Source organism: Pangasianodon hypophthalmus, chromosome 4 (assembly GCF_027358585.1).
Source record: "Pangasianodon hypophthalmus isolate fPanHyp1 chromosome 4, fPanHyp1.pri, whole genome shotgun sequence".
Taxonomy (NCBI): domain Eukaryota; kingdom Metazoa; phylum Chordata; class Actinopteri; order Siluriformes; family Pangasiidae; genus Pangasianodon; species Pangasianodon hypophthalmus.
In genome coordinates, this window is record NC_069713.1 from 13,255,677 (window position 1) to 13,279,234 (window position 23,558).

A 23,558-nucleotide genomic window follows, 5' to 3' on the forward strand; every position below is an offset into this window, starting at 1 on the left:
CACGATGCTAAAACTGATAACTACAGAAAAAGGGGGGGGGAACTCACCCAAGGACCCTCATGGAATGAGACCTTTGTTCTCCCCAGGAACACAAAGTTCACCACCCTTCACACATTCCACAGAACCCAGCTTTAACAGACTGCATAAGGCTACTTTACATCTCCTATAAGGACAATGACTTTTAAGATGATGCACCATAGTTTGGAAACTTGTTGCCTCTTTTAATGTTATTCTGTATGTGTGTCATGCTTATAGCCACCAGATGATTATAATGCTTTTTGATCGTTTAACAGGGACCATAGTGTTCGTGTGTGTATCAATAACAGCAGGTATGTCATGTTTGGTATGTGTGTGATCATTATTGAATTTCCTAAGGGTTGGTATAATGTAAAGTTGAGTACGATGTATTACATGCATGTTACCAAATTCCCTAACAAAGTTCTAACTTAACCTTATGCAAAGTTTGCAAAGCACATAACTCAGAGACCAGAATGTTAATTAGTGTCAGAGGAGGAGAATACAGTTTACACCCTGCCCCAAGATCCTGCTGATTGGAGCAAACACTTTGGGGTCAGCCCAGCTGGAAAGGGTTAAAACCCCCTGACACAAAGGAAACTCTGAGTCTCATCCAATCCATCTTTGAGAGTCTCATCCAATCCATCTTTGAGAGAGTCCAACACATCTTTGGAGTCTCATCCACTACATCTCCACAGATTCTCGTTGAACTGGTGCATTTAATACAAGTTTAAAGCCCTTCTAAACGAAGCGAATGTTAAATCAAACTCATAAGTTGATGGTTCGTTCAGGTCATGGTCTAAGAAACTGCTAGAAACTTGGAATTTCATTCACTTTCTTTTCAAAGCCATGTTCACCCCTGTTTACGTGTGTGTGTGTGTGTGTGTTAGATTAGTTTCTGTGTTTTAGAATAGTAATAAAGTCTCGTCTGATTTTATAAAGGCCAGTGTCTTGTGTCTCTGTGCTTCAAATTTACTGCCTTAAACTGCCAATCTTGTTACTGTGCTCTTAATATAGTGTTTCACTATATTTAGGATATTATTGCCGGTGGCCATGGAGGTAATATCCCATACACAATTAATAAATACACTCATTTCAACTTATTGCTGGACGAATAGTTGATCAGCTATTAAAAGATTAAGTTTACAAATTTCCCCTTCTGAGCTGATCTGCTAATCTCGTACATATATTGGTGGAGAATACATCAGCTTAATCTAAATGAGCTAAATTTCCTTACAACAGTAATGGGGGTCTAGTGGTTCAATGGGGAGGCCGGACTGGGACGCTAGCTACATGTCCAGGAATCTATTGTCGGCACCTGAGTCGATCAACATGAGCAGGGGAACAGAGAGCTAGTTGTGGCACAGAGTGGCTAGGAACTGGAAGCAGGACAGGAGTGGTAGATATTTGGCTCACCAGTAGCCCCCTTTCTATTGGCGAGCCCCCCTTTTAGCCTCAGAGAGCAGTTAGCCAGCTGCCTGGAATCTCCTCCTGCTCAGCTGGGGTCCTGCTGGGGGGTACGTCCAGATTGTTCTGTTATGACCACAGGAACGAGGGGACCCAAAAGCAGAACACAAACAACAGGAGCTCAGGTTTAAGCAAGTTTTATTTAAGGGGGAAAGGAGTGGGAAAAGAGCGTTAGGATCTGAACTCTAGTTGGCAGAATGGAAGTCAGTTGCTCAGTCGATGCACCACAGGAAGGGAGAAGGCAGTGTCTTGAGTGACTTGAGTGTCAGCAAGACCTGGGTTGGAGAATAGGCAAGCCACAGGGAAGGCGAGGAGAATAGGCGAGCCACAGGGAAGGCGAGGCAGGACTGGGCGTAACAGGACGTGAGCAGACAGAGTGCTGACAGGCTGGGTGAGCATTGAACCTGAAACACAAGGAGAAAACACAGAGAGAGCACAGGAAAACATGACGGGAAAAGCACCAGACAAACAACATAGAAAGTAAACACGAGGAAAGGCAGAAGTGTACTGCACTGGAAGCCGGAAAAATCTGGCAAAGGGTGGCTGGAAAGCTGGGGTTTTTATGTGCTGGATGCTGATGAGGAGGCGAGGAGCAGGTGTGTCTGCCAAAGTAATCAGGAAGCCCATGAAGTGGAGCACCACGCCCAGGGACACACATAAACAGGAGTGAGAGAAAAACACTGGAGACATGAGGGAGGGGAAAACACGGGGAAACAAACTGGACACACAGAAAGTCCATCCCCGGCCATGACAGGTTCAGATTAGTAAATCTCCTTAAACCTAAATTTACAGAATCTCAGGAGCTATTGTAGCATACAAACGTTTTTCCAAATCAACTGGATTTTTGTGAATATTTCTTGTGTAAATGCAAAGGATTTATGAATTAATTAGCTCATACCATGAGGCCTAATATGTGTTTATTCTCACATTTTGTTTCACATTGAGTTAGCAAATAATAAGAAAGAAGTTTGCATTTGTTGGATGATAGACAAACTCATTAGTCTATATTTTGTAACACAATAGACACATTTGTCAATAATGTACCTCCAACTTCCTAATGCTGCTTCTGTAGTACTGTTTACTTAGGGTGTACTGTGCAGATACCTATAATCTTGTGATGAATATTTATTGCATTGACTACACTTGCTCTTTTTCTGTTATTCTCACATTGTTTGCATTATAGTCGTCAGTTCTGAAGACACATTTCACCTGGATCAGGTTGGGATAACTATTGAAAAATTGATGTGACTTGGCATTGGTATGTGTATGTGTGTGTATGTGTGTGTGTGTGCGTGCATATACTGGATTAGGTCTGTGATTTATATACTAAGCCCGGTACACTGTCATGACTGTAGCATGCATTGGATCCCACAGGCTATGGGGATTTGTAAGCACTTTTCCATGCACAAAGCTGCTTGTTTTCCTATCCACCATGCATAAACCTTTCTCACAGCAAAACCCCCAGTGTTAAGTTAATATCTACACAGTTAATATAACTTCAGCTGGACACAAATGTTTTACTGGATTTCACTGTGCTCTTTAGAATCAGTTGCTTTTCTGGGAAGACGTTTTAATCACCAGTGAGAGTAATCAGATCAGGCATCCTGATGCGTGCATATGTTCTGAGCATATCAGTGCCCACTGGAGTGTTGTACAGTTTTAAAGATGAATGCACGCTGTCAAATCTGCTGTTAACTGAAACAAAGTGATAAAGTGACCTTAGCATTAAAGAATAAAATCTAAAATCTGGAATTCTGGGCAAATATAAGTACCAGGACCAGGGTGGGAAAATACCTGAGTAACTGTACTTTAAGTACTATTTTGGCATATTTATTTACTTGAGTATTAATGAAATTAAATATGTATACTCTTACTTAATTACTTTTTAATTTAATTACTTTTCCACCAAAAAAAAAAACATATTTTACTCCTTACATTTTTATTTATCTCATCATCTCTAATCCAGCCAATGACTGTAAGATATATATCAACTGAATTTGTTCAGTTTGATCATACAGTCATTTCACTTTAGCATCCAATCAAGTTCATCAGTGTAGGAGAAAAAAACAAGAATCTATTGATGACCTTCTCATGCTACACAATGTCGTTAACACTATAGCTATCTGTGTATTTTTGAAGATGAGCCACCAGACTGCAGTGTGGAACTTGAGGATAAGCGCCCCTTGCGCTTCATCAGTGAAATGGTTCAGTATGGAGTTAGCAAATAGTTATATAAAATGAAGCGTCTCTTTTGCCTCCCTTGAAGGCATTGGCTCCATCTAATTTGAAAAAGTGTGCTGAGTTAAGTTTAGTTAATTAACTAAACTGGTTTTATTGAACTAAGTTAACCTGTTTTCTTTGCTAGTGCCAGGATGGACTAGCATCTATACCAGTAACAAGCATAATTGGTTAGGCAGCAAGTCAAATTTACATTTATGGCATTTGGCAGACGCCCTTATGCAGAGTGACTTACAGAAGTGCTTTGAAGTCTCTATCAATAAATACATCCTGATATTGATTCACTAGGTCACAGACTAAGAATACCATCATTCTAAATACTCTGTTGGGGAGGTAATATAGTAAGAAAAGCACACAGATAACACTTTATTTATTTATTTATTTATTTTTAAGGTGCTAATTTAAGTACTTAGATTAGAAGATTGCATGTTTGCTTTGGATAAGTGTCTGCCAGAAGAATAGATGTAAAATAAAAATCTAAAACAATTCAAAGTACATCCTTGTTCTAGAATGTTTTTGGAGAGTTTTAACATAATTTTTTTTAGTCCATTCAATTTTCAACTGGCAACACAGCAAGAAAATAATTCTTTTTACTTCATAGCTTTTTCTGTAATGCATACCTATTTCAGAAATAAATGCTGTTTGCCCATAGTTACCAAGACATGCCTTCACTGTTGCCTTTACTTCTTTTTTTTCTTTTCTTTTCTTTTTTTTTTTTTTTTTTTTTTTTTTTTGCGAACAGAACTAAATAATATCTAGCACACATTATGATACCTCAAGTTATATTGTTACCTAGGCCCAGTAGCATTATCTAAATTATCATAAAACATCATAAAACAAAAAGAGCTGAATTGGTAGTTGAGCACATTTTTTAAATTTTGATTAGCGTAAATTATATGTTTTAATGTGTAATAATAATAATAATATTATTATAATATATATATAAGTAATAATAACTTAATGCAGTGCAAATATAGAGAGCTTCTATCTGCTTCAGTAATAATTTTCAGGATATTGAAAATTATTGAATCATATTCAAGACATAAAGAGGGATAAACTCTTTTTTAACAAGTTGTTCCATAACATAAATTACTTAGTATTTGATATTGAGGTTTATTGTATCATAAAGAACCAAACCAAATGGTAAGCTTCTCTACAATCTCAGGATCTTAATAATGCTCTGTGTGTTTGTGTGTGTAACCAAGACAGATTTAAGGCACATAACACCACAGCATGTTTTTATACATCAGGCTGTCAAACTCAGCCAGAGGGATTTGTGTTTTTTCCCATATCTAACACATCAAATTCAGCTCATGAAGGTCTCAGTCATTAGCTGAGGAGTTGACTCATGTGTATGTCCTGCTCTGAGGGCTGCATCCTTCAGAGACTCGTTTTCTGTAGGAGTGGAAAGTAACAGCCATTTCAAATTCACTTTGCTGTCTTTTTTGTAGCAGAAACCAAAGTGCTCTCCTGTCACACAATCAATGACACTTATATAAATTAATAAATGAACTATGCAATGAAAACTTCTTCACATTACCTCCATTTTGTGCAGACAGGATAAGCTTTCTGTATATATAGTATGTTAGTTAATCTTCCCTGTAGTAACTAAGGGCAGTTCACACAGGATAAGTGATCTCTGTATAAATCACAGATATGGAAGTATCTCTTCCATGTATGTATGGTCATCACATCAAAAGTGTAACATATTACATACAGCTCATTTTAATACAAATTGATCGTTTTTATCATAAGTGCTTTTTGTGCGGCTTGTGGCTGCGAAGTTGCACTTGATCATTAGTAAGTCACATGACCATAACATGTATTTAGGCTATACCTGTACCAGGTACAATAACGTACCCAAAATTCCTGAATGCAGTGCTTCTCTGACAAGTCATTTTAAACATCATCTTAATTTTTTTTTTAACCTCTGCCTGCAATGGTGGAGACATTATGTTTTCAGGTTGTCTGACTCTGTCTGTCCATCTGTGCATTCGTCCTAGATTCTCGTTAGCGCAATATGATGAGAAGGAGTGGTTGAATGTTTATAGGATTTAAATGGAATTATCACTGGAACCAGCAGATGAACTGATTAGATTTTGGAAGTGATCCAACCTGGGTCAAAGTCACAGCAAGGTCAAATGTCTAAAATAGTTTTTCTTCAATAGCTTCCTTCCTGTTGAAGTGTATGTTAAGGGTATTTCACGCATACAAATTAGGAACAAGAAGGACGAGACTTGTTGGCAGCGGAGGCATCCCCATTGACACCATTGCCATTGAGTGAGGGCAGAATCTCTTTTCCTGTAGAATTGAACAGAATCTTTACCAATATGACCAATATGATGTAAATTACTTGAGGTTAAAAATTAGTAACTTGGTGGCTTTGAACAGGACTAAATTCTCAGAAGTACACCAGTAAAAATTACATTAACCTGTATCTCCATCTAAAACTAATATTGTCCAAATAGTCTAATTTTGTTAAATAGGCTAATTTACAAATGTTGTACAGGGTATTTAGTTTCACATGAGTTAACAATAAAAGCATGAAGTGTTATATGTAGCTGTTTTTATTCCATTTAGTTATAATTTGCAATTACAAAATGTGATGTAATTATATTTTATACTTGAACTTTTTAGGAAAAGAATCAATCTTATGGGTGTCCATAAGTTAATGCCTTCAGTAATGACTGTTCATAAAGTAAACTTCAGCTTAGAATGAGCCTACAAATCTGCTGACAGTGTGTCCCTCTTCCAAGTTCCCTGTTATCACTTCAGAATAGACCGTTATCAATCAGACACAGCTTTGGCGTGTATTTTGAATTCTACTAGCATAGTCACATAAGAGTGTAGTGTCTAGTGGTTCTTCTGCTTCTGTTACACAAACACAGTGTCCTCTGCCTGAGCATCTGTGCTGTAATCATTATAATCACTATGGGCTGAGGTGATTACACTGCAGTGGCTATTGTGTTGTGGAAAGAGTGTGTTGGACAGGACTGGTGTGATGTGTCATAAGGTGAAAACAAGAAAAAGTACCAGTTGTAGTTTCATAGAGGAATGGAAGTGAGCCGGCAGACACTGCTGGAAGGGACAGAGAGAGAGAGAGAGAAAGAGAGAGAGAGAGAGAGAGAGAGAGAGAGTTATTTCAGTTCTTGATTTGGGGATTGTTGAGTGAGTCGTGTACACCCAGTGGACTAGTAAAGTTGCCACAGCTCTTCTTGTTTGGAGGAGAGAAGGAGAGAGGTTGTTTCACATTCAAGGCATTTCATTTTAATGAGACACACAACTTCACGGACGCAGTGCTACCATTCAGACACTCGCCACAGCCAGAATCTCTTTGTTAATGATTGCAGGGTTAGTGGAGAGGAAGACTCTGTGCCCTACCGCTTGCATGGCTGTTTGCGTGTTTAACACACGGCTGCTTTATGTGATCCTCTAGAGTCGTTCACTCATGAAACAAGTACATGACAGAACTTACATGCTATCAGGATTCTACTCATTCTAGACTGAACAGTGGAAGAAGAGGGAGGGGAGGGTGAGATTGGATAAGGGAAAAAGGGGAAAAGCAGAGGGAGAAAAAAGGGAGAAGAGAAAGAGAGAAAGAAGAAAAAGAACATTACCTACATACTGCCCCACACCTAGGTATAACCCAACACACACCACAGACAATTTATCTTGTGACCTTATCACTGTGATATGTCTGAAATTCATGATACATGATTCAGTCCAGCTTTTTCTCATCTTCCCTCCGAGCCTTTCACCCATCCTTTCATCTCTCCTCTGTCTCGTTTATCAAGCAGTGCAAAGTCAAGGAGAGGTGCTTCATTACTGTTCTAAGAAGATTTTTAAAAATCCCAGTTTTCCTTTGTCCTTTAGTCAATTAGGCCGGTTTGCCAGTGAGTTAGATAAAAATAAAATAAAATAAAATAAAATAAAAAAACACAAAAATAGAAGCTCACTTACTATTTCTGCTCATTTTCGTTCATTCAGATTATTTCAGAATAGGTTGCCCACAATCCAATTTTAAAAAAATACCTGTTCAGATATTTATTTAAATAATCTTCAGTGAATTCACTGAGAGTGATCCAATTCACTGAGATAATTTGGGATAATTGTGTGCTGGTGTTTTTATGTGATTTAATTTAAAAATAAAAAAAAAAGACATGTTGAATTTAGTCACTTTTATGCTTGTTTGAGACTGAGTTGCAATATTATTGAATAGTGGTATTTAATAAACTGGCAGCTCTGAGTATTTATCCAGGTGAGTCCTAGTGGGGTTAAAAACCACTTTCATGAGGAAGCTTTGGCCATCAGTCCAAATACATAGTCACAAATACAATTATATTTACAATGGTGTGATAAGTATGGTATAATGGTATGATGGTGTAATACAAGCGAGATGTGATAAGTGCCTTCAAATAGGTAGGGGTCTGTTTTTGGCTTTATAGGCAAGCATCAGTGTTTTAAATCTGGTGCAGGCAGCTACAGGGAGTTAGTGGTGGGAATGCAGCAATGGGGTGGTGTGGGAGAACTTGTTGAAAACAAGACAGCAGCTGCATTCTGGATCAGTTGAAAGGGTCGGATGGCTCTCAAGGACAGACCTGCTAGGAGCTTGTTGTCCAGTCCAGTCCAGTCTTAAGATGACAAAAGACTGAACAAAGATCTGAATGGGCTCTGTGGATAGAAATGGTCAGATCCTCCTGTTGTAAAGGAGAAACCTACATCTGAGTCGGGTTAGCAATGTGATAGCAAAGGATAGTTGGTTGTCCAGAACTACCCCAAGGTTGCGTGCTCTATAAAAATATCAACATACAGAATAAATAAAAACACAATTAACATAAGCAATTTTAACACAGGGCAGCAGGCTGGTACATGTCCATGTGGATTTCTTCCCTTCCCTTCCCTTCCCTTCTCTGTACATGTGTGTTGAATATGGCCTTCTTTTGAATATTAACCAGAGTGAGACATGCTGACAGCTCCTGACCTGCCTCTCCTCTTTATAGTGGTTGTATTTTAGGACTGTGACACTTTTTCTGTCTATCCAGCCTCTCAGACACACAGATACACTTAGATTAATGAAGGCCACATACACACACACACACACACACGCGCACACACACACTTGTTGTAGCTAGTAAAGGAGTATAATGATTAGTGTGCGCTGTCTCATTAGCCCTGTGTTCTCCAGTGCTAGTGTGACCTCACTGGGAGAAGAAGCGCACGGCCCATGTTAAAGCCCTGTAAATATTTGACTTTAACTCTTCAGGGCATATTGTTCCCAATTTTGTGCTCTGGTGGTCTGTGACCTCCATTTCCCAAAGTGTGTGTGTCTCTTTGTCATTGCGCTGTCCTCTTAGATTCTGATAAAATGCCTAATTGCTTAAAGGAAGTGAGGGTCAGAGCAAAGCAAATCCCAAACCCTACCTCAAGCCTTTTAAAAAAAATTAAGTGTTGTTCATTTGTTCATTGGTGCTCCTGACTGTTAATGGCCTTGCTTTCTTCTGGGATTTGAACTCACCTTGATTTAAAACCTTGATGCTTGCCTATAAATCCAAAACTGGCCCAGCCCAACCAACCTGATGACAGTGGTCAAATCCCAAACCCTACCTCAAGCCTTTTAAGTCACAAGTATGGTGGCAGTTTAACCTGCCAACACTGAATATCAAGACTGATCTGCATTGGTCATAGGTGGTGGAATGAACTTTCCCTGGCTGTCCGAGCAGCTCAAGATCCATATCTTCTACAGGCACTTAAAAACTACTAATGATGCACATACAAGTCACATAAACACTTAGTTATCAGCACTGATTTATCCTTGGATTGACCTGCACCAGCATACGTATATGCTTTCCAAGTAGACAACCAAGCATTGCTCTGGAGTAGAGCATCAGCCAAATGCCATAAATGTAAATTACAACTAAAACCACCCTTTCCACTGTCATGATGAAAGGGCAATGGTGAGTGAAGTTCTCTGGTATCAAAAAAGTCAGAGAGCAGAATTGTTTGTAAGACTCCCACTTATAAATACAGTTTGTAGGGGCATTCACAAGCAACCTTAAGGTTGGAAACTCGTATTTACAGCACCACATAAGCAAAGCTATTACTTCAGAAGCACATACCTTTTTTCGTTCCACATCCTTTGCCTTTGAAATGAATTGGAATTTTGTCAGGTAAATTTTTTTTCCACATCACAGGAATCTCATAACATGTGGAACGGACCTCTCTCTCTCTCTCTCTCTCTCTTTCTCTCTCTCCCTCTCTTTCTTTCTAGTTAAGGCCCATCTGTCATCAGAATACCTGAACAACACTTCATTTTTTCTCTTTCTCTGTTCCTCTGCCTAAAATAGGCAGTGTTAAGATTTGCTTTCCGACTCCCACAGTCATGATTTTGCCAAACTGTGTCCGGCGACAAAGAGAGAGCACTCAGGATGCAATTGCCGGCAATGCTGTTTTGCTCTTACTTGTTTTTCCGCCAGTGACCACTGTCTCTCTATCCATCTGTTTGCTCTATCGCTCTTGGCTCAGCAGGGCCCTGATCGACTCTTAGCTTAATCTTCTGGGAGGAGAGAGAGAGATGAATAGAGGAGAAAAAGTGTGAGCCCAAAGTTTGACCTAGCCGTCGGCAGCCTTGCTATTGATGAGCAGTCTCTCACACACACACAAACGCACACATACACACTTATGAAAACATAATCAGACAATGCCATCTTCCAAGGTACTGAGGTTTGACCTCAAGAGCAGGGGCCCTGTGACACACACATCCACATACACACACCTGCACACCTGTACACAATGGACCACCTGCTCTCACACTTGAAATTATCTACTTGATCTCAGGTAGGCCTAATGGCAACTCTCCAATCCACACCCCCACAGAGAATAAAGCCTGTGTGTGTGTGTGTGTTTGAGTACTGTATATACATGTATTTGTGCAAATTTATGGAGACCTTTCTCCTCTCTGTCTTATTTATTCCAGCCATTCATCACGTTCTGCCACCCCCTCATGGTTCACAGTGTGCCCACTACAGCCCAATTAGGCCTTGTAACAATGCCAATTAAGCAATTAAGACCCAAATAACCTGAGTGTCCTGCAGCGATGGTACCCGTGCCAGCTGCATGCCCGTGCTGTGCCCAGTCTGTGCCTGCTCTAGGCTGCCTACAGGGCACAGGCGTCAGCTGCTTTAACAGAGTCCCAGAGTGTGATTAAGAGCTGTCTCACCCTGGCTCAGGATCAGAAAAGAGGCAGTCTCATTTGCCTGATGTGATCCTTAATGAGTAAGACCTCTGATTCCAGATCAGCCTGGAATCTAACAATCGGAATTTGATTGTGTTGATGCAGGTGGCTGATCTAAGTTGTTTAACTCTTGCTTCTTGCTTTCACTAGTTACGTATACATGCACAGCCTCATAACCAGTAATGATACTACTGATTTGGGAATAAACAACCAGCACTTAAGCTGGAATGGTGCCAATCGGAATAAAACAGCATTATCCCATCAAACAGCTGAATAGAATGATTGCCATGTAACCCACCTAATCTAATTACTTTCACTAACTAAATGTGTGTACATTCTGCCATATGCTTTTTGAGTTATGGCACATGCTGACCAACATTGCTGGACATTAAAACATTTAACATGAACATATAAAGTTCATGTTATGGATTTTAAAAGATATAATATAAATATTATTTTAAAAAATGGGTGGGTGGGCACTGAAATAATGAAGTCCAAGTTATTTGTTTTGCTGTATGTCTTTATCATAGGATCAACATGTTAAAAACAAGCTCAGTTCAGTTGCTAAACTAACTTTATCCACTTGTTACACTTTGACAGGACTTCTCATTGCTATGTTTTGACACTAAGTGCCAGTTCTTTCTTAAGTTTGGTTAGAATAACATGTAATGTGCATTCCAACATTTTTGAGGATTTAATACTGAAATTGCAAACATCAGACGTACGTACTATTCAGAGAGTTGCACAAGGATTGCACAAAAGCCTGTCTCAGTAATGCATGAATCTGACCTTGAACTTAAGCATAATGTTCTTGCGCAATGTGGGCTCAAGTGAGGAGATTAAGTATTAAGTCCAGCACCAATGACTGAACGTTTGATGCAACCACAGTATGTCATGCTGAAATTTATGTTTGAGTCTGTAAATACACTCAAAAAATTATTTAATAGCATTCCAGGGCAATATTAAATACATAGAAATATGGCACTATAAATTAATTAATAGCATTGTCTTATTAAATTCTATAAATGTTTTTTTCTGCTTTGAATAGACAGCATCTTTCTGATTATTTACTGATTATTTTATGCATAAAATTATGAGCACTTCTTGCTTAAGGTCAGCTGCAAGCTTGTCCTTCAAACCATGGGAACATTTCCTTTACTGGAGAGTGCATCAAACTAACCAAAATATTGGCCTTGTTTTTTAATTCAATAGTTCAAACGAAATCAAATTTGCGGTGATTAATGTGATAATTACAACTAGGGCTATTCATGCAGCAATCTCTTTGCAATATACCAGACTCCTATTAGATGTTTATTTCAATTCTTGTCCATTGCTTTTGTTACATTGTTACATGTTACAGCAATGGGAAATAAAAAATGCTGATTACTTCTTCAATCTGCATTTTCTCTCTCAGATTTGTTCAGGCTTAAAGGCATGTCTTTAAAGGCAGTGATTTATACACTATTGAAAACTCCAGTCGCCCACGCTTCTACTCAGATAAAATAGACTTATAGAGATGTATAACATATCTCTGAATAGGAGTAAGTTTCCCCATGTAAATATTAATGTTACTTTTGGACTTACAGTAACTCACCAACTTTTAATACGGCCCTATCTGTGTTTGCTTACACGGTGTGCGTAGACGTGTATGTATTTGTATGGTTCTGTTGATATATGAAGTTTAAGTACAGACCAGAGAAGCATTTTAGTAGTCTCACATCACAGACACACAGCCCATCAGAAAAACCCAGATTTGAGGGAAATGATGGGAAATGTTAGTGATGAGTTTTGATGAAAATAAAAGCCTTGGGAGTAACAGAATGATAAAAGGGAAAAAAACGTAAATAAAGAAAGAATCGCACCAATTTCTGTTTTAAATGACTTGTTCCAGCGTTTCTGTCCTTTCACAGTAAAAAAAAAAGAAAAGTGTGCAGAAGTGTACATCTCTCTGTGTGTTTCAAATACCCAAGCACAGACCGGAAAAATGCAATCAAGAGCAGTAATAGACACATTAGACCATTATATGACAGTGATAAAGCAATAAAGCAGGACAGAATAGGCAGAGGAGTATATCCAGGCTGCTGATGGTTTCTGTAGTAATAATGAAAATGATGATGATAATGATGATGATGATGATGATAACAACGTGAGAATATTGCTTGCTATCCTCTTTCATTCTATTGATTCTCAGTGGCTTTAGATATCTTTACGTTCCCCAGCACTCCACTGTTCTAACTGTGCTGTTTGTGGGGCATGTGTCCATATGTACAAGTGTGTGGTTTAGAAATGCTCACCAGGAACAGCTGCTTGCTCACCAACAGCTAACTATTAACTCCAGAGGAAATGCATGTAAAACCCATTGATTCATCAATCATCACTCATACAATCAGAGGCCTTTAAAGAACAAAAAAAGAGTTCTCAGTATGTGAGGAATTTGTTTATGTTCTTAATTAGGCTTCATCTCCTCACATTGGTTCCTTCACATACTCCAAATGTTTCAGTGTTTACAAAGGACTAACCTTTGTTAGACATAACTGACTGACTGAGCCGTGAAAAAGCTTTATCATCCATTTAAAAGTGTTGTTTCTCAACAGATCCCAGCACATTCATAATTCAATAGTGCCACAGAGTAGAACACTGTTTCCACAGCCACGTTTTCTGGTGTGTGCTCTGAAAATGTCACTTGGCATACATTTTCTAATGTCTAGCCTTTACAAAAAATAGGTCAGTGTTGATTAGTGTGTTATACAATTACTCATTTTCTGCTCCCAGGAGTATGTTTTTGCACTATTAACTTCCTACAAAGGTAGGAAGTAACAAAGTATAATTACTATACTTAAGTCTGTTTTTTTAAAGTATCTGTACATTATGAGTTTTGACCTAATACTCACTACCTTTCAAAAGAAAATCTCTACTTTCTACTTCCTACATTTTCAAACAATACATCACTACATTTCCTGACTTGCCCAAAGAGGGTTGTCTTGGGTAGAATCTGGAGTGTGCATATACAGAGGGTTTTACAGGAACTACTAGGGACTTGGGAGGATAAAAAGCTGCCGCTTGTCTGTTTTAGTTAAGATGTAGACACTTCAGAACTTCACCTGCAGGTAAGTATGAAAGTTTACAGTAGAAAAGAAGAACCTAGTGGTTACTGTAAAACTGTCTGTAAAAGCACTTTCCAGTTTCTAGCGGGGCTTCCAGGGGTTCAGTTAAATTTGGAATTAAAACCACCTGCGCAGTTGTTAATTATTCCAGATTCATTGACTGATTGGCTCATCTGCTTGTTTTATTGGTGGAAAAAACTCCTTTTTTTGGCATAGTTGAGTGATAAGTCAGACACACAAGCAAAATGTGTAAAGTTTTACAGGTCTGCATTTCTCTTTAATAACATATTTGTGAAGTGAGAATGAAACCTAATGCACATCACTGTAATCTGTCTTCTGTTATGTACACTTTGTTTTTTCCAAGGCTCTTAATATTGCAAAAGCTAGCTATTTGCATTCAACTAGTTTGTATTGTCATAGCTATTAAAGCTAATATTTGAGAGCTTGTGAATTAAGCTGTTGTTAGTTAGCCAGAGCTAATGTCTTTTCAAGTTCCTTGGTCAAAGTGACACTGATTCACCACCTGTAACTAAAACCAGTCTATAATTTGAGGCAAATGTTTTTTTTTTTTAATTTGTGAACGTTTCTTGTAATTTGACTTTATACTTTAATTAAATGTAGTTTAATTAAATGAGTAAATGAGTTGATACTTTTCCAAGATACTTCAACTTTTATCAGAGTATTTATTTACATTTATTTACGTTACGGTTTCTGAATGTTATTGTTCTAGCAACCTTTGTATAGAAATCCTATAACTAATGATTTCATAATGTCCAATTTTGTCTAACTGGAATATGTGAGCAAGGTTGAAACATTGCTCACATGTTGAGCAATTGTGAAACAAACTATTATTACAGAATATATTTATAGCATATATTGCAGGAATGTTATTTTTGTAGCCTGATCTTCTTGTTGAATGTTCTAATAACCTCTTCTGTTAGCTGGAAAGGTCTGACATTTGCATTGTTTCTTTCCCTTCTACAGGACTCCCAAGCGTGATTGTCTGCGTGACCAACCCGATGAGGACAGTGCTGGGCAATGGAACGTAACAGACTTTTTGTCTTTGACCTTTGCCCCATCACAGCAACCTGCCAAGGCTGAGATCACCACTGGCAACACTTTGTTCTCGTCTTTGTTCTCCTCCCTGTCCCTTCTGTTCACCTGACCCCCTGTTCCTGTCCTCTCTGTCCATAGCATCTTGTCTACCTAAAAAAGGTCACGCCTTTTACACTCTATCCTGGCACTGTTCTAGTGGACAATCACTTCACCTACCCCCTTCTTGATTTGAAGGATAAAAAACAGAAATGCCAAAAGCAGTCATGCGCCCACCACGCTGGTGCAAGCAGGACTGGGGCTGTGCCCACAGATTGGACACTCTCAGCTGCGTTTACGTCCTGTGCGTAGCACTGTGGCTGACTCTGGGTGCGTGTCAGCGCTCCGAACCCAGCGCCAAACACCCAGTTGTCAGCACCAACTATGGAAAGCTGCGTGGACTCAAAAAGGAACTGAATAATGAGATATTGGGCCCTGTGGAGCAGTACCTGGGTGTGCCCTATGCCACACCGCCCATTGGAGACCGCCGGTTTCAGCCCCCAGAGGCACCTGGCTCGTGGCCTGAAGTGCGCAACGCTACTCAGTTCGCACCCGTGTGCCCGCAGAATCTCCACGGCGTGCTGCCTGAGATCATGCTGCCCGTGTGGTTCACTGACAGCCTGGACGTGGCTGCTACTTACATTCAGAACCAGAGCGAGGACTGCCTGTATCTGAACGTCTACGTGCCCACCGAGGATGGTGAGCTGCCACATTCAGCACTGCACACTATATATGTATAGAGATTACAAGTTAAAGAGATTATATTAATATTAATTATTATTAAATGAAATAATTATTTTAAATCCAATTTAAATAATGTCTTTAATAAGAATTATTAATTATTCTAAAACATAATTTAAAAATATATACTTAATTTTTTTTATTAAGAAACATTATACTTCATACTATATGTTAATGATTTTTAATTTTTCACAGCTATTGTACACAAAAGCAGAACAAAACACTTGATAAGTTGCTGATCAAAGTGTAACATGTAACAGAGCACCGCATCTTTTTGCTGCATTTTTGTTTTTCAGGAGACAAAACACTAAACACATCATATCTTTTTTTCTCCTTTTTTCTTGTTTTGTACATTGGACAGGATGTCCATGGGTCCAAATTAAAAAGTGCTACGATGTCTTAAAATGCTTTTTACAAATGACACGCCTTCATAGCTAATAAATTGTCTTCATTCGTTTTTACATGGTCTTAGATTTAGGGCTTTTTTATTAGCTGTTTTAATCTGGTCTTTGATTTTTCTTCTTATGCAACTGAACATTCTTTTGAAGACATTTGACTTCATGTCTCTCTCTTTCTAACACACACACACACACACACATACTGGTTGAGTCATTAGGTGAGGCTAGTGTGTTAAACTGAGGCTAATGTTGCTGTTATCTGTTGATATGCAAAAAATGTGAAAACTGCAAAAATCCACAATGGGTTCAAATTCCAAAGCTCTTTTTTTAACCACACATTGATGGTGTGACTTCTACAGATACATATTTTTAGATTTGAATGCAAGTTGACTGCAAATTTGATCTTTAATTACATTTGAAGTAGCACTGAAAAAGTATTAAATATACTGTAACTCGAAAGGAGACTACAGAGATTTCAGCCAGGCTGTGGTGCTGATTTGTGGCACTGGCATAACTCTGAGTCCATCTGTGATGTAGAAACATAATCCTGATCTTGTTCTATTCTTTTTTTTTTTCACTGCACAGGGGATCTGAGCGTGTGAGCCAAGATCTAGTTAATACCAGTCAGAAAATACAGAACAATCAGTGCAAAGGGAAATCTGTCTTAGAGCATACACTCATCCTGAAGCACAGGACCTCAAACCAGGAATTAACATCTGAAATGACCGAATGATTTTTCACAGGCCGAGGAAAGATCTGTCAATCTTTTGTTTCATTGAGTTTTGGGGTTTCAAAGAACGCAAAACCAAAATGCGCTCTCAGTGGGCCGAGCTGCCAATTTGTGAGCTCAGTTTTTTGTTTTTTTCTTTTTCTTTTTTTCTTTTGCAATTAATAATTCCTCCTCAACCACCTGGTTGCCAAAGAAACAAATAATCAATATAAGCATCAGTTTTCTCTCCGGTTCTCTGATCTGGTCACACACCACTGTTTTTGACCTTTTTTCTTGATGTGAGATGGGAAAGGTCTCACTGAAACTGTTCTTTTTTTTTTATAAAGGCTTTTGCTATTAAACCCTGTTTGTATCAGAGTCAACTCCTGTGCAGTTTAGAGTGTAACAGCATGCAGACACATACCCACAGTGGATTAAACATCGGGATAATACAGTGTGACACATCAACATGCAAGTGAAACTCCACTGGGGCTCTGTTGACTGTGTGTGAGTAGGTGTGTGAGTTTTTCATAGGAACACCCCTGGTGTGAAAATGGTTGTTTTATTTTCTTGTCTGTCAACACCAACAGCAGTTTCTAGCGTTGTCGAGCTCCTCCTCTCTCTCTCTCTCTCTCTCTCTTTGTTCTGATGAAGAAAGAAGAAAAGTGTAGCAAATCAGTGACTTCTTTAAGCTTTTGCACTATCCAAATCAGTCCATGTGCATCTTCCTAAATCTCTAAATGCCACTTAATCCAGCCAAATTATTGTAGATATCCAAGGCATTCTTTAAAAGTATAATAATACACGCCTTATTTCAGCACCAAATAGGGCGCTTAACATCTTGTAATAATTACTTACCATGACTGATATGCTTTCCTATGCTCTAAAATGTGTAACCTGTTTGTATATGCGTTTGCTGGAGTGTGAGGACCTTCATGTATTAATCAGTGTGCCGCAGTCATGTGTGATCAGATCCCCATCAGTCAGTGTCTATGGGAATGATTGGCTCACCCTGCTACACACAGCATGTCCTCCCATACATCTCGTTGCAGTCAATTCTCTGAGTGCTGGCCACTGCAATATTCACCCGCTCAGTGACGATTCCTCATTCAAAGCCTTCTGTTTAATTCCTTGCTTCGTGCAAATCCTTAGCTGCTGCTCAGAGTCCTTTCTTTTGCTAGCTTTTTCATATAATGAGTGGTATGTCCTTGACTGTGCCCAAACCTCTTTTTATCTCACACATTTATATAATTCAGTTTAATGGGAGCTTGCTAATTAGCTGATAATTGGCTGATCGCTAACCTGTGTAGCTACATCAGTGCACTACACATACTGTAATAGTCTCCTGGTATGTAAGTACTTTAGGTGATAAACCTGTTTTCTCATTGTAAGCTGAGGGACTGTGTTGAATGAATGCCATGGTTCTTTAGTTAGCCTTTTCAGTAAGACTAAACATTTAGTTTAATGTTTAGTTGTTTTTACATGTACAAAATAATCAAGTGAAAAAACTTCAAGCATGCATTCAGCCAGTCAAATATATTTCTACATGTGACCATATGTTTTTCGCATTTAAAAACAGTGAGCAATATGCAATCACATTTGAAAAACATATGAAGGTGCATTACATAACATATTATACCCCTGAATTTTCTCATGGGAATTAGGGATGGGTGATATGACAAAAATATCAGATCACAATTCTCAAAGGCATTTCTACAATACAGAATATTTATCACAATATTTACAGTAGATTTGCTCACAAACATATCTATGTCAAACACATATATATATATAACATATATGTCAAACACATCTAGATGTGTTAAACCACTTAGAACATGACATCTTTTGTTTAAACCCACCCATTTTTCGAATGATTAAAAATATTGGAACATGTTTGCCTAGGTGTGGCCTGTTAGATGGCCTGTTAGTAGCTCTGAATGTCTACCCCTATTTTGAGCCCTGGGTTTCACTTGTGAAGACTGCATTTGTTATTAAAAAGGATAAGGCAACATGAAGACCAGAGAGCTGTCTATGGGAGAAAAGCAAGCTATTTTGAAGCTGAGAAAAGAAAAGAAAACACAGACAAGCCTCAAAAATTCTGGAGCCAAGATTAACCTCTACCAAAGTGAAGGCCAGTGTGTGGAGAAAGAAAGGATCTGATCATGGTCCAAAACAAATGAGTTTTCAAGTATGTCAGTCAAACATGGTGGAGGTAGTGTCATGGCTTAGGCTTGCATGGCTGCTTCTGGAATGGGCTCAGTAATCTTTATTGATGATGTAACTCATGCTGGTAGCAGCAAAATGAATTCAAAAGTCTATAGAAACATTCTGTCTGACAATTTACAGAGAAACACATCTGATTTAATTGGGAGGAACTTCATCATGCACCAAGTTAGTGACCCAAAACACACTGCAAACACAACAAAGGAGTTCATCAGCAGAAAAAAGTGGAAAGTTTTAGACTGGTCGTCACCAGACCTTAACCCAATTGAAAATGCATTTCACCTCCTGAAGAGGAGTCTGAAGGGAGAAACCCCCCAAAGCAAACAACAACTGAAAGACACTGTGGTACAAGCCTGGAAGAGCATCATAAAAGAAGAATGCAACAGTTTGGTGATGTCAGAGGTTCCCTGGCATGATGCAGTTCTTGCAAGCAGGGATACGCAACCAAATATTAAGTTTTATTTTCTTTAGGACTGTCTGTTCCAATACTTCTGGTCACCTAAAATTGGGTGGTCTGCCACCAACGGTGCCATGTTCTATGTTGTTGAACACATCTAGATGTAATTATTGGAAATTCTGATCTATCGTCTCATATTTATCTTTGGATCTCAAACCCAAATGTCTTCGGTGTATAGCAAAAACAAAAGAATTAACCTTGCCTTTCCAATACTTTCGGAGGGGACTGTAAATATAGGCCACATTTTCTATTATTTGAATGGCTAAATGTTACAGTTCAGCTGCGATAGCTAGCCAGCAGTCAGTACTTGGTCTTTCAGTGGCTGTATGTTGCCAGGGATCAATTAAAGTGTGCATAATGATGCCAAATTCTCTCAAAGAACAGTTTTAAAATGCCTTTTCATGCTCTGTATGCGTGAAACAGAGGGAAAAACTTTAGCCCAGATAGCTGCCTCAGCCTTTGGGGGCATAAAACAAATGTGTGGATAGATGACTAAATGTGTAAATAACCAGCGGTACAAACGTGATATATGTGGCCTCAGTGCAATATATATATATATATATATATATATATATATATATATATATATATATATATATATATATATATATATATATATATATCTGTTTATATATTGGGGGAGTGGGGGTGGTGGGGGATTACTGATTAAGAGAGTGTGTTTGTTAGAAAGGTAGGAGGTTGAAAGAAAGGGAATTGGATGCTGTTCTCTCTGACAGGGAAATGAAAAAGTGTTTTGCAGCAGCACCTGAGTGTGTACAAATGGAGCTTTTTAATGAGCATCAGAGCTGATGGTACAGGTCCTGTTCACTCTGTGGGGATGAGTGCTGTTGCAGAACAGAGAGCAAAGCAGCTTGAAGCTATCAGACCACAGACACACACACAGCAAGAGTGAAGAATCCAGGGTAGATTCAAACAAGGCCATCTGAGAAACTGGGTTATTAACTGTCTCTAGTACATCCAATGTTGAGTTAACTTCCAACAGAGTCAGACGAGGTCAGAGAGCAATGAAACTAATTGGTAAGTTTTTCCTTGTATGTGTTTGTGTAAGAGACAGAGAGAGCAAGAGAGAGAGAGAAAGAGAGAGGGTGCAGATTGTGTTAAAATGTTAGTTTGACAGCATGATAAAGAAACAAACGATCAAGGGTTGAAAAACGACCGGGAAGCAAAGTGGATAATGAAGAGACAGAGGCAGAGGGAGAGATAAAAAGAGAGGAGGAAGACGGAGAGGTTTAGGAAGCTGAGATTGAAGGCAGAAGTTGGAGGATACAGAGGGTCGCCTTGGCAACCTTGCAGCTATTCCAGCCTATAGCTGTCAGACATCACATAAGAGCTGTGTGTGTGTGCTTGAGTGTGTGCGTATGTGCGTATGCTCATCCATTTGCCTTTCTGCTAGTCTCTCAATAAGGGAATTAGCAACAACTGCGCAATGCATGCTATTTATAGCTTCAGAGCGAAGCAGGGAAAAAACGGTTCTCAAGTGTGTGCATGTGTGTTAGGGTTTGTACTCCTGACTTATGCTGTCATTGCACAGATGTTGAATTCTCTAAGGCTGATGTGATGTGCTGTCTTATCTCCATTTCTCCTGCTCTCTTTGTCAGTCATCTGCTGTCCCGTCCCCTATTTTAGAACTCGCTCATCCTCAGAAGCTTATTAAATAGACATTGATTGTGTAAGAGCTGCTACAGTGAAAAGCCAGAACTGGGTTTACTCTGACCTGACTTGTGGTGACACCAGGAGGTCTTTGGTGCTTCAATGGATCTGAAGTAAGGATAGCTTGAGGAAGAATATATTTATTTCAATATAACTTTACTGGCATGACTCTATTAAATACAGTGTTGCCAAATCTCAGCTTAGTCCCGCTAAACTACTGCTGTACTAAACAGACTCAGAATCCATAATAATAATGATAATAATAATAATAATAATAATAACAATAGATGTAATTACAACAATAATAATACTAATAATTGTTGTATGTATATAGTTATTATATACATACTTATATCTATATCTTTTAATAATATTACTTATAAATATAAAGCATGATATACACTGCCTCCAGAAAGTATTTACCCCCAATGATTATTTCTCTTTTAGTTGTATTTCAACATCAAATTTAAGCATATCAGAATGTTTTTTGTGCTCCTTTTGAAGTGACTGTATACAGAACTAAAATTAAATAAAGCATATAGATGCCTTCAGAAATATTTGAAAATTAAAATCTAAAAACTGCTTAAATTATAAGTATTCACCCCCTCAATGTGAATTGTCCTTTTTACAGCAATTACAGATTTGAGTTGTCCCGGATGTGTCTCTGTGAGCTTTGCACATTTTGATTTTGGCATTTTCTTCCATTGCTCAATACAGATTTTCCGCAACTCTCCCAAATTAGTTAGAATGTTGGTTGACAGCCATTTTCAGGTCATGCCACAGATTTTCAATTGGATTTAAGTCTGGGCTTTGACTCAGCCATTCCAAAACACAAACCTTCTTTTTTCCAAGCCATTCCTTTGTATTTTTGCCCTGTGCTTTGGCTCATTTTCCTATTGGAACATACAGTCCCATCCAAATACAGTGTATTGTTTATATACGGAATACATTTGGGTTCTCCAGGAAGCATTGTATTTAACTTTTCTCATGTATGAAGGTCCTTATAAGGATTGTCAGTCTAGTAGTGGTGAATATAATTGGGATACAATTCACTCTTTTCATATCAGAGAAAAGAATATATTTGTTGAGGAAGAGATCATTTTTTTCTGGCACGGAAATGAAGGAGCATTTTGAGGTAGTGCCTGAGTATGTGTGGATAGTGCTTTTTTAATTAGTGTCAGCGCTAAACGTACAGGTTCCTTGCACTGATGACGGCTATTTGAGGGAAAAGAGAACAAAGTGCCTTTGAGGTAGGTGCAAGTGCAGGAGTGTTTGGGTATTATGCATTTACAAAATGTTTGGGAAAAGCTGACCTTTATGGCATGATAAAGACTGTGAAATGAATAGGCTGCTGTAATAGTTATTTCGTACTAAAAAGATCCAAATTAAGGCTAGAATGGGGGTGGGTGATATAGCCAAATGAGGATATGATGATTTTTTTTTTTCAAATATTATCCAGTAACATGACTGGAACTACAACTTTAAAGTGACTAATGAAAGACCTTTTAGAATTAATCAATCAAGTTACTTTAACAAACTGAAAGTATCCCACACAAGAAATATTGAACTGCAATGAAACAAGTAGTAGCAGAGTATACATTTACCAAAAAACTAGTTAGGGCATATATTGAACAAGCAAAGGTTGCTTTACCACATTGTCATGCTGGAACATGTTGGAGCCCCCTAGTTCTAGTGAAGGGAAATTGTAATGCTACAGCATACAGTGACATCCTGTACAATAGTGTGTTTCCAATTTGTGGCAGCAGTTTGGGGGAAAACCACATATAGGTGTGATGGTCAGGTTTCCACAAACTTTTGGCCATATAGTGTAGCTTCTTAGTTCTTAATATTCTATGAAATGGGATACAAAATCAGTCAGGCTGAATTCAGCAACCTTTCCAACCTTTTTGCATGGCTGCTCTGTTTATAACTGAGCCACACTGGCATGAGAAAACGTGGTAAAAATGACAATTCATTCATTCATATTCAGTAAACACTTTATGCTGGTCAGGGTCATGGTGGATAAGAGCCTATTCCAGAAACACTAAGCTCAAGGCGGGATGGGCTACCAGACCATTGCAGAGGAAATTTTGGGGCAGTTTAGAGTAATAAATCTACCTACATGCATGTTTTTGGGAGGTGAGAGGAAACTGGAGGACCTGGGGGAAACAAGGACACAGCTCAGGATTGTATTCTGTTCCCTTGAATT

At 38.6% G+C, this 23,558-nt stretch overlaps 1 protein-coding gene across 2 annotated transcripts in view; it reads left to right on the top strand.

Annotated features, from left to right (window-relative positions):
* Positions 1-23,558, top strand: part of nlgn2a (neuroligin 2a) — a 161,892-nt gene that overhangs the window by 56,071 nt on the left and 82,263 nt on the right. For both annotated transcript variants that reach the window (XM_026936982.3, XM_026936983.3), the window contains exon 2: positions 15,040-15,846. In XM_026936982.3, coding sequence (XP_026792783.2) covers positions 15,360-15,846 — 487 coding nt within the window. In that variant the 5' untranslated portion in view covers positions 15,040-15,359. The remainder of the gene's footprint in view (positions 1-15,039; positions 15,847-23,558) is intronic.